Source organism: Chlamydomonas reinhardtii, chromosome 9, assembly GCF_000002595.2.
Source record: "Chlamydomonas reinhardtii strain CC-503 cw92 mt+ chromosome 9, whole genome shotgun sequence".
Lineage (NCBI taxonomy): Eukaryota > Viridiplantae > Chlorophyta > Chlorophyceae > Chlamydomonadales > Chlamydomonadaceae > Chlamydomonas > Chlamydomonas reinhardtii.
In genome coordinates this window covers 6,460,285-6,474,601 of record NC_057012.1, presented here as the reverse complement: position 1 = coordinate 6,474,601, position 14,317 = coordinate 6,460,285, and the positions used below count along the sequence as shown (strand labels likewise).

Sequence of the window (14,317 nt, the reverse complement as noted above, 5' to 3'; positions counted from 1 at the left end):
AAGCAATTGTGCACATATGTCAGGACCGCGGAAGAGCCGAATACATGGTCCAGTCAAATGTGCACAATTGCTTCCAGGGGCCCCGGTTGCACCCTCTCTGACCCTCCCCACCCCACCCCCTGCTATGCCCCTTGGTGCAGCCAAGTGTTGCACCAGTCCAGTATGCCAGCGGGCACAGGGCCCGCGGATTCGGCCTCGAGCGTGTGGGAACGCGGCGCAAAGCGTGAGGAACGCGATTGCCCGCAGGTTGGTATGAACGAGCGGTCGTAGCGCAGTTGGTTAGCGCGTAGGTCTCATACTCGATATGACTTGGGGGATCCTAAGGTCGAGAGTTCGATTCTCTCCGACCGCAGCGCACTTATAGCTCAGTTGGTTAGAGCACCCGTTTAGTAAATCCGAGGCACTCACCTCGGGGCGAAACAGCGGGAGGTCTCCAGTTCGAATCTGGATAAGTGCAGTGGTTAGTGACTCTCCATAGCTCAGCTGGAAGAGCGAAGGACTGTAATCGTGTGAAGACATCCTTAGGTCGCCCGTTCGATCCGGGCTGGGGAGATGGATGCCGAATGCTTTTGCATCGGCCAGTGCCGAGGCAGGCTGCCTCAGGCAGCTCCAGCGGGCGGCCGTGACCACCGATGCGGCTGACAGAAAGTTCCTATGTGCGACGCCCGCTGGCCGCTGAAATATGCACCCGAATCGGTAATAGTGGCCCTGGCAGCGGTAGAACTTGCGGAAGAGCCCATAGCATTGTCAATGCTCGTTGAAAGATGTGCACATGGCAAGCCTGGCGACGGCCTCTGCGCCGGCATGCAGTTGCCCACCCGTGCTTGTCACGCCTTGTTGGAAGCAGCATGTTGTTTGCAGGCCGCTGGCAAAAAGGGACGACTAGCCCTACCGACGAGCCCGTCACTTATCGCATCACAAAAAAGGGGGAGTTGCGGGAATTGAACCCACGACCTCTCGCATTTCAGGTATTTCCCTAAGCGAGAATCATACCACTAGACCAAACTCCCACGCATGACACACATGCACATTGCGACATACAGAAGCACAAGCCAAAGTGGCGACGAAGGGGGCGTTTGAGGGACCGACTCACTCTCTTTCGACGACGACTCCCTCAATTGACTTGTGCATCCGGGAGGGACTGCCCGTACAAGTCAGAAGCATGTCCAGGCTCGGGAAGGCCTGGAATGGGCAGGGAAGAGAGGGGGCGGGAAACAGCAGTGGAGGGGGACACCGGCGCAGTCACACTACAGTGGCCGCCACGGCATGTACCATTGCAAGCGGAGGCTTGGGCGTTGACAAGCGGAGGCTTGGGCGTTGACCCCTTGGGTCCCACTCCCTGCGGCTGAGCTGCAGCAAGATGCCGTGGAGACAGGGCTCAGGCACAAGGCACATGTCTGGGCAACCGAATGTGCTTGGGCACAGCTGGTGAGCAGCTGGGAGCGCTAGTCGTCGCTAGTGCATGCCGCCCTTGGGGCAGCGACATGGGTGTGCGATGGGACAGTGGTAAGGCAGGTTGGTAAAGTCCCGTAGGTTGCAGCTGATTCCCAGAACCCAGCAGATGGCAAACAAGTTGCAACGGCAGGGCAGGAGTACGCGGCCGGTCGAACGCCGGAGTTACTGTACCGACGAGTTGCTGGCTGGCTGGAAGTTTGCTGACGCGCATTCCTCACGCTCCGGGCGCCCGGCCAGGCGATAGCACCACACACACACACCGCAACGCCACACTCGCGAGGCAGCGACATGGGTGCAATGGGACAGGGTAGGCGCACGTTGGCGTAGGCCGGTAGTGTGGCAGCGACAGGGGCTGCGCCAGTGCGCGAACGATCCATATTGTGTGACCGCTGGGCTAACTGGGCCAAGTGGTCGCGCGGTCGCGTATGTGCTTGAGCCTATAGTTGGGCCCGCCCGGCACTCTTTCCTAACCTCAGGCGCCTCAGCTACCTCGGCAACGTACGCGCGCGCCTATGAGCTGCGTCCTCGTGCAGTCCATCCTAGCTAGCTACAACTGCTACTGCGCTTCTGCCCTGAGGGTGGGCAAGCTGCCTAGCGCAGGCATCTGGCGGGGTGGGTCTGGTCTGGCAGCTTAGTTCCAGAGGCAGCCTGACCCCCGCGCACGCAGCCAAGCCAAACTTGGCAGGGTACCCGGCTCACCCTTACAACCAGAGGCCACCGGCAACTTTTCGCCCCGCGGCACTTCTCGCAGCACGCACCGGAGGGCCCGGGCCCGGGCGCACGCTGCATGCATTCACTCCGCCCGACATCAATCTACCGATCGTGCATGATCCAGTAGTGGAGGGACAAGCCGAAGCCAGTACGCACGCCAACATGCGTGCGTGCAAGCGGCACCTTGAACTGCGTTCAACGGCGCCGTCAGGGGCGAAGGTGGCAGGACCCGCCGATCGCACAAACTAAGGCCGCCTGCTGCGTTGCCGTGTAGGCGTGCACGCTTGCTCACCCGAAGCACATCACAACCGCGGGTACGCTGCTCATGGGCGGCATGGCATCCGGCGGCGATGAGAGGCCACTGCTGCTGATAGCCTACGCCCATGAAATCACGAACATCCTATCGGCATGCATGCCGTGTACTAGCAAGCGCAAGCAACACAGCATACGGAAAGCTACAGTAGTCGTGCCGCAGGCAGCCCTTGTATAAACGGTATGCCTCCTCCCGCCCAAGCAAGCACCGTATGCAGTGCCTGCACCGCCCCTTCCACTGCCACACACACAGGCACAGCCGCGCAAGCCGGACATTCCTCAGCGGCTCAGCACATACCCTAACCACACCCAAGCAACACCAATCCCGCTTGCAGCATCCGCAAAAGCCATCCAGACAGGCGTGCGTAACCCGCCACGCGGTTTGCCGCTGCGACCTCCATCCAACCCTTCCGTCGCTTGCTCACACACCGACCACGGCTGCAAGCCGCCTGCAAACACCGCAGCAGTCCACTCGTCCGCCTCCTCCAAGCTCTTGAGACGACACAAGCACTAGCGCACTACTCTCGCCTCCGTCCCAGAGACGAGCACGCACTGTGTTAAAGAGCACAAGGAAAACATTGCGCAAAGACAGTGTATGCGATGCAGCACGAACTGTGTGGGCGTGTGTGACTCGCGCCGGCTGCGCCAGTAGGCCGCACTAGTATTAGTGCTTATGCCCCCATCACCATCACCATTATCCTGTGAGCACCCTCCTGTCAGCCTCCTCCTGCTGTCAGCCTCTCCTCCTTTCCTGCTACTTCTTTGCCTCCTCGTTCATGCGGCCGCCGTTGAGCAGCATGTACTCGAACGCGTCCTGGCCCTCCTTGTCCCTGGGGGTAGGGTGGGCGGGTGGGGTCGGGTGGGGTGATTATTTCCACCTAAGCTGAGCCAAGTGGGGTGTGGGGTAGGGGGGGGGGTGGGGGCGAGTGTGTGTGGATGTGCAGGGAGTCAGGGTGTACCGGAGTTGAGGCGGTTGCAGCCGGGATATGCGGGGAAATAGGAATCCAATGCCAACTAAAGTTAGACCCAGAACCGGCCCTGCGGAGGTGGAGGTGGGGCAAATCAGGCGGTGGCCGGTCCAGGTGTATGGCAAACCAGTCAAGCGTGCCGTCAAGTGATAAGCGACGGAGAGGGTGAGAACGGTGCTTTGATGATTCTGTGCTGTAGTTGCTTCTGCCACACCGACGTCGTCCCTCCCACCACTCCGCGCGGCACCGTCGCCAGCCCCCAGCCTCACGCTCTCCGCTACCCCCCTGCCAAGTGCGTGCCAACCCTTATCCTCTGATGCATCCTCCCCTACGCCTCCCCCACCCCGTCATCCTTCACGCCCTGTCCATCTTCCACCCCTCCACACCGTATCCACCCCCCCCCTCCCGCCCCACCCCTCCTCCCTCTTCCTCTCACTTTTGTCGAGCCATGAACAACGACCTTCCCCTTCCCTCTCCTCCGCCTCTTCCCCCTCCTCCTCCTCCCCCTTCCCTCTCCCCCTTTTCCCCTCCTCCTCCCTCCTCCTCCTCACTTTTGCCGCGCCAGGAACAGCGGCGTGACGCCGAAGTTGTCCGGCTGGTTGATCAGCTCGGCGCGCTCCGCCGGCCCCGCCAGCTCCAGCAGCGTCTCCAGCATGGCGCGGTCGCCGCTGCGGGCGGCCAGGTGCACAGCCGTCCTGTGTGTGTGGGGGGGGGGGGGGGTGTGAAATAGGGGGAGGGAGGGAGGGGATTAGCTTTGTGATTATTGCAGGAGTGAAGGGGGAGGGGGAAAGGGGGAGGGGGAAGAGGGGGAGGGGAAGAGGGGAAGGGGAGGGGAGGGAGGGGAGGGGGGAGGGAGGGCAGGGGGCGGAGTGATACGGCGAAGGCGCTGCCGGGGTGTGCTGGGGTTGCGGGAGCTGGTGTGGGGTTTGAAGGTGTATACGGGAAGGTGGCATGCTGTGGGGTCGCGGGGAAGGGCCAGGTGATACATGGCACGTGCCGAGGAGCCCCGGGTACGGCGCGGGGTGGACTGCTCGGTGTGTTGGGAACGGGACATGCCGCAGACATGCGCTGACGGCCCCGATGCTCCTGCGCGGACGGGGCCTTACCTGGGTGTCCCCACCCCGATACCGCTATCCTTACCTCCCGTTGCACTCCACCGCCTTCACATCAACCCCGAAGTCTATGAGGAGCTCAGCGGTCTTCACGTTCCCGAGTTCCGCAGCCCAGTGCAGGGGCGTACGTGCCAGCGTGTCGCGCTTGTTGATGTCGAACTCCAGCGTCCGCTCCACCATCTTCTTAATGTATGCTGCATGAAGCAGTGCGTCGCGGACACCGACTCAGCAGCGGCAAGCGATCGGACGCAGCGACATGTGTTTCAGCTTCTCTTGTCCTACCAGTGTCATCCCGCTGCGCTGCCTCGTAGATATCCTTAGGCGGGCCCTTTGCCTTGTCGTCCATGTCGATGAATGCAGCGAGTTCCGCTGCAAGTTTGAACAGGGGCTTCGTCCGTCAAGTGGCTGCGAAAGCTGTTTGAAAACGCTGCTTCGCTATTTGAACTCACAGACGCTGTTTTTGCGGGCGATGAACTGTGTTTTTGCGACTGTGTCAAAGAAGTTCTCAGTTTGCCCGCTCATATCATTTCCAGGCGTGATAGAGGAATTACATATGTGCGCGCAACGTGTGTATGCTTATAGCTGTGCCGAGACTTTCCGATTTGCCTTCGCGAAATCTTCTTCTGGCGGCACGCCCAGGCACGCCCGCTCACCTCCCGAGCTCCCACGGCAACGCGCGCCGGTCAAATGTCATTAGCCATGCCGCTTATCCGATAAGACCCCCCCCCTACGATCTCCGCCACAGCTTAGCAGCACGCAGCTGCACGCAACCACGGAAGCACCTGGGCGCGGCGTGCCATTGCCAGTCGCGACGCAAGCGTGTAAATTCCAGTGCCCACCAGCCATCAGCTGACTCCTCAAGGCAGCCACAACAAAGACAGGGGCATCTGTGTGCAATTGCATGTACAGAGCGCTGTACCTAACCTATCCGGTGCACCCTTCTCTCCCCAAGGCCCAACCAATCAAACGCACCAGCCACGTCACAGTCCTCCACTGCACACCACCCCAGTCCCACCGCCACCAAGCAGGCGTAGCTGCTGGTCGCTGGCGGCTGCGCGCAGGAATGAATGTCGATACGACAGCACTCCCGGAGCTCTCCTCTCCCCTCACATTGTCCCCCAAGACAATGTTCATTCACACACACATGCACACGCGCGCTCTCTCCTCTCTAAACAACCCTCCACGCTCTGTCTGATTCAACCTTCTCGAAGCGATTGTACCTCTCTTCCCCTCTCCCTCTTCCCCCTCCCCCCTTCCTCCTCCCTACACGCCACCTCCACCCGTCTACACCTCCACACTCCACCTCCACCTCCACCTCTGCCTCCACGCGCTTCACCGCCGCGCCGCAACCGCGCCCGCCTTGGCGCTGCCGCCGGGCTGCGGCAGCAATGCGTCCATCATGCGCAGGTGCGCCCACACCGGCGCCAGGCTGTTGGCGGCGATCATGCCCGAGGCGGCGGCGGCGGGCACGCCAATGCCGGGCATGCACGAGTCGCCGCACACCGTCAGGCCGGGCACCGGCGTCTTGGGGCCGGGCCAGCCCTGCGGGCGGGAGGGGATGGGGAGCGGAGAGGCAGGGTTTTGGTTGGGTTGGGTTGGGGATATTTGCCCGATACGCCCCCATATTCATCGTGAGGTGGGGAGGTCAGGGTGGACGGAGGAACGAGGGAGGTAAGGGAGAGAGGGACGTGTCTTGCGTCCCGCCGCGCATTCGCCCCAGGCCCCAGGGCACCCACCGCGCCGCCCGCCGCGCTAATGCCCGGGCCGTAGCTGCCGCGGTGCCGCCGCACGAAGCGCTGGTGTGTGAGCGGCGAGCCGACCAGCTTGAGCTCGGTGCGGTCGCGGATGTCCGGGATGAAGCGCTCCAGCGCCTGAGGGGGTGGTGGTAAGGAGGCGGGAGGCGGGTTGGGAGGCGGGTTGAGAGGCGGGTTGTGTTGGGGGTTGGGAGGCGGGTTGAGAGGCGGGTTGCCAGATGGGCGAGGAGTGGGTTTGTGAGGAGGGTTGTCAGTTGGGGGTTGGGAGTGGGGTTGCGAGGGAGTTGTTTGTGTTACAGGAGGCGCATGTGGATTGCACACGCGTGTGTGTGTTTTGAAAGTGGAGGCATGTGTTGTGTTTCAAGGCGCCGTACGCGAGAGACCTAAACAGCGGTTCTGTGGAAGGGCGGCATGTGCAGTTGCGGTACAGCAACCACACAGCGCTGCAATGCAACCAGCCTCGCCTGCAGCCCGCCCCGTACAAGCATCACTGCCGCCCATGTGAAGCTACCGTGTCGCGCTCTGGCGTCACAGGTTCTCGCGAGTGCCGTGCCGGTGCCAGTGTCGGTGCCGGTGCCGGCACCGGCGGCACCACCATTGCCCTCAACTCTACCCTTCTATCCTGCTCTGCTCTGCACCGAGCTGCTGCTGCCACTGTTGCTGCTGCTCACCTCCCACAGCGGCTCCGCGCGCTCCTCCTTGAGCGCCTTGTACTCGGGCGAGCGCCTGAGTTGCAAGACATGATTCGGATTGTGATTAAGTGATGCAGAGTTATAGTCTACAGGGCTATAGTCTACAGGCTACAGGGCAAAGCTTTGCAGTGCCGTGCCGGATCGCATCCTTTGGAGAAGCTGCCGGCGCGAGTTGACCAATTAGTTTGAATGAAACACGATGCATGGAAAACACACATGCCCCGGCCTGCCGAACGTCCCTGGCGGCGCCCATTCACCTGTCCAGCCCCGCCCACAGGTCGTAGGGCTCATTGGCCGCACAGTAGCAGTGCACCGTGGCCTTGCCTGCGGGTTGGAGCGCGTGGGTGCGGGTGAGTTAGGACAGCACTAAGAGAATGGCGTTTTTGTGTGTCTGCGCGAGTATGTGCGCACGCGTATTGGTGAGCGGGGCGGGGCTGGCAGGCCCGAGCCCAAACAGACCCAGGCCCGCGCCCTTGGAAACTGATGTGCGTTTGCCCGTGTTAAAGAGCACAAGGAAAACATTGCGCAAAGACAGTGTAGGCGATGCAGCCATACAGATGTTTGCCCGTGTGTGTTTTGCCCGCGTGTGTTTTGACTCACCCGGGGGCGCCAGGCTGGGGTCAAACACGGTGGGCACGGAGGCGATGATCACGTTCTGTACGGCATTGGGGGGTGGGAGGCGGGGGGTTTGCAAGCTTAAGCATTGGGTGGGTGTGGAGGGTAGCCATTCATGCGATCGGTGTATACCAACGTCGAAAAAGCCAACAGTGCATTGGGGGGCGGGGGTAAACAATAGCCTAGACTAAACAAAATTAAGCGGCAGGCGGCGTCAGAGTTACGCGTCAGACAGCTTGGTTGAATGCCTGAACCAGGCCCCAGCAGCTGTCATACGATGCCAAACACACAAACGGCCACCCTCCCCCTGCACCCACCCATCCACCAACCGACACCCAACCCCTGCCTTCCCCCCACCCCTCTCGTCTTATCTAGCGTGCATGGAACCCCCCACACCTGCGGCCCTGTGAGCTGCTCCCAGCTGTTGACCACGAGGTGGTGGCACTCCAGGTCGGGCGGTAGGCCGGTGGCGTCGATGCCCAGATGCAGGTGCACGAACGAGTCCAGCTGGGGGGGGGGAGCGGGTGGGCGGGTGGGTGGAGGTTGTGTTTTGTGCGAGGTGCGTGGGGGGGAGGGAGGCGCAAAGCTGAGGATGGAAACCCGGGGGAAACGATCCCATGCCAGCACTCCGCAAGGCCCCCGGAGGAGAACGCACGTCCTCCCCACGCGGCACGCCGCCACCCCAATTGCCCCCCATCCCCGCCTCCCCACACCCGCCGAATTTCCCATCCCCCAACTACCGTCTCTGCTTGTGCTCCGCTACTTCAGCTTGGTTTGGTTTAGGTTGGACTGGTATTTACAACCCCCCCCCCCCAACCCCCACACACACGCAGCCCCGCTCACCGCGGGCGTCTTGAGGCTGGTCCGCCGCCACTGCTCCGGCGCCGCGCCCGGCGGCAGCAGCCGTTGCGTGTCCCACACACTCGCGTTGGAGACCACGCCGCAGCGCGCACGGATGAACTCCGGCTGGCCGCTGCTGCTGCTGCTGCTGCTGCTGCTGCTGCTGCTGCTGCTGCTACTGCTGCTACTGCTGGAGGTGGCGGCGGCGGGACCCTGAGGCCGCAGCTGCACGCCCGCGGCACGGCCGCCCTCCATCACCACCTGAGGGACACCGGAGGGGGAAGGGAAGGTGATGGGCGGGGAGGGACCGGAAGGGGATGCGTGCCCGGGTATTGCATCGACTGCATGTGTCCGTACAACCCTCTGGCTCGCTCGTGATGCGGCGTCACTCCCCTCTACCACTACACCACACACACACACACACTCACACACACATACACATTAGGAATATACTATGCTCCGCTCGTGGCGCTTGGTTAGGTTGGTTTGGGCTGGCATTCGCAACCGCAGCCCCTGACATGAACTCCCCCCTGCCCGCCCACACACACACACACACACACACCTGCTCCACGTGTGTGCGCAGCAGCACGCGGCCGCCGTTCTTGGTGATGCCGCGGACCAGTGCATCGATGATGGCCTCACTGCCGCCCATCTGCACATATCCACACACACACATATATCACAAACATGTATCACAAACATACCAGTCAACACACAACACACAGATAGGTATGACGAGAGAGTGACACGATGATGGTTTAGCATATATCACAAACATGTATCACGCAGATAGCGAGAGGGTGACGAGAGGGTGGGTGAGCAACAGCAGGCCGGGGCACGTGAAGCGGCGGACGGGGCTGGTAGGAACTCCCTCTTCCACTAACACCCGTTCCTGCTGAACCCATCCAATACACTCCTTTCATAATGCTTGCCCTTCTGTTGTCAGCGTCCTCACTTCTGGTCACTCTCTCTATCTCGCTCTCCCGCTCTCGTCTCACAAATAACCCCCCGTCTGTCATCTTACGGGGTAGTCGATGGCGGTGCGGCCGGCGTTGCGCTCGGCGAACATGAACGCCATCTCCGCACACAGCGTGTCGCGAGCCGTCATGCCCGACAGCACGAAGCACTGCAGCGGGGTAGTGGGGCGGGGTGGTGGGGCGGGGTAGCGGGGCGGGGTAGTGGGGTGGGGTAGTGGGGTGGGGTGGTGGGGCGGGGTAGTGGGGCGGGGTAGCGGGGCGGGGTAGTGGGGCGGGGTAGTGGGGTGGGGTGGTGGGGCGGGGTAGTGGGGCGGGGTAGCGGGGCGGGGTATTGGGGCGGGGTAGGTTTGCACGGGGTTGAAGGTGGCGAAGTAAAGTGGTGGGAGGAAAGGCGAGCAACAAGGTGAAGCAGGGCACCAGGCGTCACGATTCGCCCATTTCCCCCATCCCACGTCCTCGGCGGCAGCCCCCCCAAGTGGGAGTGGAAGTATTGCTTTCGACTGCCACCCAACCCCTCCCACCCCATCTCCCACACACACACACACACCTCACAACCCCCCCCCACTGTTTCCTTACGGGATTGGTGCACCGTTAAGCCCCCCCCCCACACACACACACCTCCAGGTCCAGGAAGGCTCGCAGCCAGGGGTGGGTCACGTGCTTGTCCACCAGCGCCGAGAAGGGGCCCTGCAGGGTTCCGGGTTGGATCAGGATCAGCATTTACACAGGGGGATTAGCACAAGGAAGAGCAGCAGAGCAAGACAAACGCAATAAGTATGTATGTATGGAGACAATGTGCGGTGGTGGCGGGAGCCGTGTGGTGTGAAACGCTTCGTCCGGGGGTAGAGACGTCCGTTCGGGGTGGTCTGTAGCATTGTGTGACCTTCCAGCGCACCACCACACGCCACACACCATACGCCGATTTCGCGCCCTCCCCCGCACGTCATACGTCGAAGGTCGTCCCACCCAAGCCACACGCGCCAAGTATCGTGTAGCAGCCATCGCCGGCACACTCTACCCCGCCCCTCCCTCCAGCCCACTCTTTGCGCCTCGCTCGCACTGTCCTAAAACATTCCCGCCCCTCCACTTCAGCCGCCCCCCGCCCCCCCCCCCCTCCACTTCACCCCCGCCCCCGCCCCCTGCACTTCACTCCCGCCCCCTCCACTTCACCCCCCGCCCCTCCCCCACTTCACCCCCCGTCCCCTCCACTTCTCCCTCCGCCCCCTCCGCCCCCTCCCCCACTTCGCCCCCCTCACCGTGAGCAGGGGCGCTATGGCCGCCATGCCCAGCATCTCGGGCCCCAGGAAGCGCGCACCGGTCAGCGCCACACCCAGGTCGCCGCGGAGGGCGGCGGCGGGGAACAGGCCGGCGGCGGTCTGCATGGCGCGCAGGGGCGGGGGCGTGTGTGCAGGGGTGTGTGTTTGTGTGTGTGTGTTGACGAAGCGAAACGGCGGCTGCGCATGGATGTGGTGGATTGTGGTGGATTGTGTGCGCCAGCAGGTTGCGTGTGTGCAGGGGTGTGCGCAGGAGTGTGTGCGTGAAGTGGAATGTGAGTGCATTTATAGCAGCGTGGCCACACACGACGGGTCTAAACATCCTTCTTTTGTTATACAAGCCCGTTTGGTTGCCCTCCCGCCCGCCCATCCTTCCACTCAGCCCTCCACTCAGCCCTCCACTCAGGGCCTGGTTTGGTTTAGTTTGGGCTGGTATCTACAACCCCCCCACCACACACACACGCACACACGCACACCGCCTGTGCCTCCCTCCCCCTCCCTCCCTCCCCCTTTCTGCCTCCCTCCCCCGCCCTCCCTCCCTCCCTCCCCCTCCCTCCCTCCCCCGCCCTCCCTCCCTCCCCCTCCCTCCCCCCGCACCTGCAGCGGCCTCATGGCGGTGTCCAGCGCCCGCCACTGCGCCAGCGCCTCGGGACCGCCGTGCTGCAGAGGGGCGGGGAGAGGAGCGGCGCGAAGGGGTTCCGGGCGTGAAGGAGTGTATGGGAGTGGGGTGTTACAAACATGGTGTGTGTGTGTGTGTGTGTGTTGGAGGGGGTGTCAGTAAGCTCCAATCCATCTCGCTGCGCACACACGCGCCGCGCAACACAGCGCACGAAAGTTCTTCGGCAAACTTCACACAAGCAACACATGCAGCATGCGCATGTGTGCAAAACACACCTTGAGGATGGTTGCCTCGTACGCCGAGCCCGATGCGATGTTGGGGAAGGAGCCGCCGCCGGGCGGGTACACCACCCACTGCAGCGGCGACACCAAGGCAACACAAGGCAGGTAGGCAAGGGGTGGCAGCAGTCAGTAAGGCAATTGCGAGTGTGGATGAGCAACGAGGTGCTGGTAGAGCGGCAGGCAACCTGCCCGGCACGCGCCTCACACACGGGTGCCGGTTTCCGTGCATGAGGGACACCCAGCACGTTCTCTTGCACGTGACACACGACCGTCGTGTACCGCTGCACACACACACACACACACACACACACACACACACACACACACACACACACACACACACACGGCGCCAGGACGCACCCGGTCGTACTTCTTGGTCTCCACGCTCTCCCCCACTGCGTCCAGCACCTGCGGGTTCGGAAAAAAGTTCCACAGCGGGTTCCACAGCGGGCCCCGGCGTCAATGCTGCTAAACCCAAAAGCAAAATCCGTGCGCAGCATCCCTCGACCCCCGTCAAAGTCTTTTGCTCCCGCCTGCCACAGCCCATAACGCGCATAGCTCCTGCACACCCCGGGGTCCAGCTGAGCACCCTGTCCAGGGCTATCAGCTCGAAGTCCCCCCACCTCCACTCCGTTCCCCCCATCTCCCTCTTCCCGTTCCCCCGGTTATACGTGGAGCTCGCACTGTATTTCTGTTTGGCGACGATTCCTTGACAATTGGGACCTTGCTCGTTGGGCTCGGGCACATAAGCCTCCTCCCTCTCTCCCTCCTCACGCTGCCCCTTCACCCCCTCACCTGCTTGAGCGGGTTGGGGCTGCCGTCCCCGGGCGGCCCACCGATACCCAGGAAGAAGCTGGGCCCCGCGTCGAAGCGGTAGCCGCCCACCGAGAACGAATGAGCCGCGCCGCCTGCGGGTTGCGAGTGTTGTGTGTGTATACGTGTGTGTGTGTGTGTGTGTGTGTGTGTGTGTGTGTGTGTGTGTGTGTGTGTGTATGTGTGCGTGTGTGTGTGTGTGTGGGGGGGGGGGGTTGAGACCAGCAGGTGCGTTCGCGTTTGAAGAGCGGGAAGGGTAGCCGCTCATGCAGAACGGAGTGATCAATCCAAGGGGTGGGGTGGGGGGGGGGTGGGGGCACGAGAGGGTTGTGTCCACCGACAGCTGGCACAATGGCGCGGTGGCCTGGCGGCCTTAATCCAGCCTCAGCCCGGCACTATGAGGACCCCGAAGAACAACACCCGCTCTCCGCTCCCTCCCGTCCTCTCATGCCCGCCTCCCTCCTGCTCCCCCGACGCCTCCTAGGCTAGGACCCGACCCAGCCCGTCCTCCTGCCTCCCTGCTGAACGGCATGGCACCCCACATGATGGTACCGTGCGGCCCAGACCCCACTGCCACCACTGCCACCACTGCCACCACTGCCACCACTGCCACCACTGCCACCACTGCCACCACAGCTGCCACCACAGCTGCCACCACGGCCGCCACCACTGCCACCACTGCCACCCCTGCCACCACTGCCACCACTGCCACCACCGCCACCCCTGCCACCCCTGCCACCACTGCCACCCCTGCCACCACTGCCACCACGGCCGCTACTGCCGCCCCTGCCGCCCCTGCCGCTACTGCCACCCCTGCCGCTACTGCCACCCCTGCCGCTACTGCCGCCACGGCACCCACCCGCCCAGGCACCCACCCGCCAAGTAGTGTGACTCGCACACCGTCACACGGTAGCCGTACTTGGCCAGCAGCGCGGCGCAGCACAGGCCTGCGGGGTTGGGGCGGCAAGGCACACATCGCGTGAGGTGGTCAGCTTAGTCATGCAGTGCGTCAAATAAGAGCCGAGGAGCTGGGAGCTGGTGCGGGGGTGCTGGCAACCAGCGCGGCGCGGCGCGAGGACACCACACGCTGGCGAGACGGCAACCGGGAAGCCCAAGCGTCGGCGTGCACGCGCGAGTCGTTTCCTGGGTTGACATTGCCCAATGTGGCGAGCCCTGAGTAGAATCCTCTGCAGCTTGCTGTCCCAAACTATTCAGTGGCCCGCCGCGTTGGCACAGGCGCGACTCAACATGACCTCATCAGCGACACCGCGACGCACCTCCAATGCCACTTCCAATGACGACATAGTCTGTCTCGTGCGAGCGGTCTCCACCGCTAGTGCTCGGGGGCTCAGCAGGGTCCCGCTCGAGTTCGCGTGTCTCCTGCACCGTCACCGGTGAGGCCGCCCGGCAAGTGGCAAGGTTTCCACGCTCCTCTCCAGCTGTAGATATGTTCGATGCAACAAGAGGTGCGCGAATAGTCTGAGTCTGGCGCAGTGCGAGCGTTTTCTCGCGCCGCTGGCCCAGCGCCTGCCCCGTTGTATTCTTGAGCAATTGCATTTTGCAGATGTCACACGTGTCAAGCTATACAAGTGGGCTGAAGCTCGACGTGGGAGGCGTTGCGCCAATAAAAGCCGTTGCCAGTGAGCGGCTGAGGAGGGCGGTCCCTCGTCTTCAGCGGAAAGCCGGTGCCGTGTTGAAGAAGCGATATGTATCGGCGTAAATCTAGCTTAGGACCAAGCTACATGGCTTCTTGCTGGCTGAATTTGCAGACGGGTAGACGACCTATGGATCCGGTTCCAACGGGCCGAAGTCGACAGCTTCGACGAAGGCCGCTATGCTGCTTGTGAAAAGTGAAATTTGCATGCCCATACACACCATAAGTCTTGGCTTAGAC

The 14,317-nt window shown here is 62.7% G+C and overlaps 2 protein-coding genes across 3 annotated transcripts; both read right to left on the bottom strand.

Moving 5' to 3' along the window:
* Positions 1-2,144: 2,144 nt before the first annotated feature.
* On the bottom strand, positions 2,145-5,033 carry CHLRE_09g407250v5 (uncharacterized protein). Of its 2 annotated transcripts, XM_043066201.1 has the most exons (5): positions 5,008-5,033; positions 4,841-4,927; positions 4,587-4,752; positions 3,998-4,141; positions 2,145-3,308 (listed from the first exon to the last, which is right to left on the bottom strand). In XM_043066201.1, the coding sequence occupies exons 2-5, from the start codon at positions 4,902-4,904 to the stop codon at positions 3,233-3,235; spliced, it is 450 nt and encodes a 149-aa protein (XP_042921497.1). In that variant the 5' UTR covers positions 4,905-4,927; positions 5,008-5,033; the 3' UTR covers positions 2,145-3,232. The 2 variants fall into 2 exon arrangements, with proteins under 2 accessions (XP_042921497.1, XP_001697620.1); XM_001697568.2 differs by having other exon boundaries at positions 4,841-5,033.
* Positions 5,034-5,093: 60 nt separating this feature from the next.
* CHLRE_09g407200v5 (uncharacterized protein) lies at positions 5,094-14,233 on the bottom strand. Its single transcript, XM_043066200.1, has 17 exons — positions 13,701-14,233; positions 13,299-13,370; positions 12,406-12,518; positions 11,971-12,018; positions 11,605-11,682; positions 11,308-11,370; positions 10,693-10,812; positions 10,055-10,123; positions 9,484-9,585; positions 9,022-9,111; positions 8,463-8,720; positions 8,016-8,126; positions 7,605-7,659; positions 7,262-7,328; positions 6,984-7,038; positions 6,295-6,429; positions 5,094-6,100 (listed from the first exon to the last, which is right to left on the bottom strand). The coding sequence occupies exons 1-17, from the start codon at positions 13,978-13,980 to the stop codon at positions 5,891-5,893; spliced, it is 1,926 nt and encodes a 641-aa protein (XP_042921496.1). The 5' UTR covers positions 13,981-14,233; the 3' UTR covers positions 5,094-5,890.
* Between the last annotated feature and the right edge of the window lie 84 nt (positions 14,234-14,317).

Bases quoted from the DNA above. Each gene is read 5' to 3' on its own strand.
- CHLRE_09g407250v5 (XM_001697568.2), bottom strand. From the start codon at position 4,904: ATGGACGACAAGGCAAAGGGCCCGCCTAAGGATATCTACGAGGCAGCG. The intron at 4,753-4,840 runs GTAGGACAAGAG...TGCTTCATGCAG, and splicing joins AGCGCAGCGGGATGACACTG to CATACATTAAGAAGATGGTG. The intron at 3,309-3,997 runs GTGAGGAGGAGG...CCCTACCCCCAG, and splicing joins CTGTTCCTGGCGCGGCAAAA to GGACAAGGAGGGCCAGGACG.
- CHLRE_09g407200v5 (XM_043066200.1), bottom strand. From the start codon at position 13,980: ATGCAATTGCTCAAGAATACAACGGGGCAGGCGCTGGGCCAGCGGCGC. The intron at 11,683-11,970 runs GTGCGTCCTGGC...TCGCCGCTGCAG, and splicing joins AGACCAAGAAGTACGACCGG to TGGGTGGTGTACCCGCCCGG. The intron at 7,329-7,604 runs GTGAGTCAAAAC...TCCAACCCGCAG, and splicing joins CCCCAGCCTGGCGCCCCCGG to GCAAGGCCACGGTGCACTGC.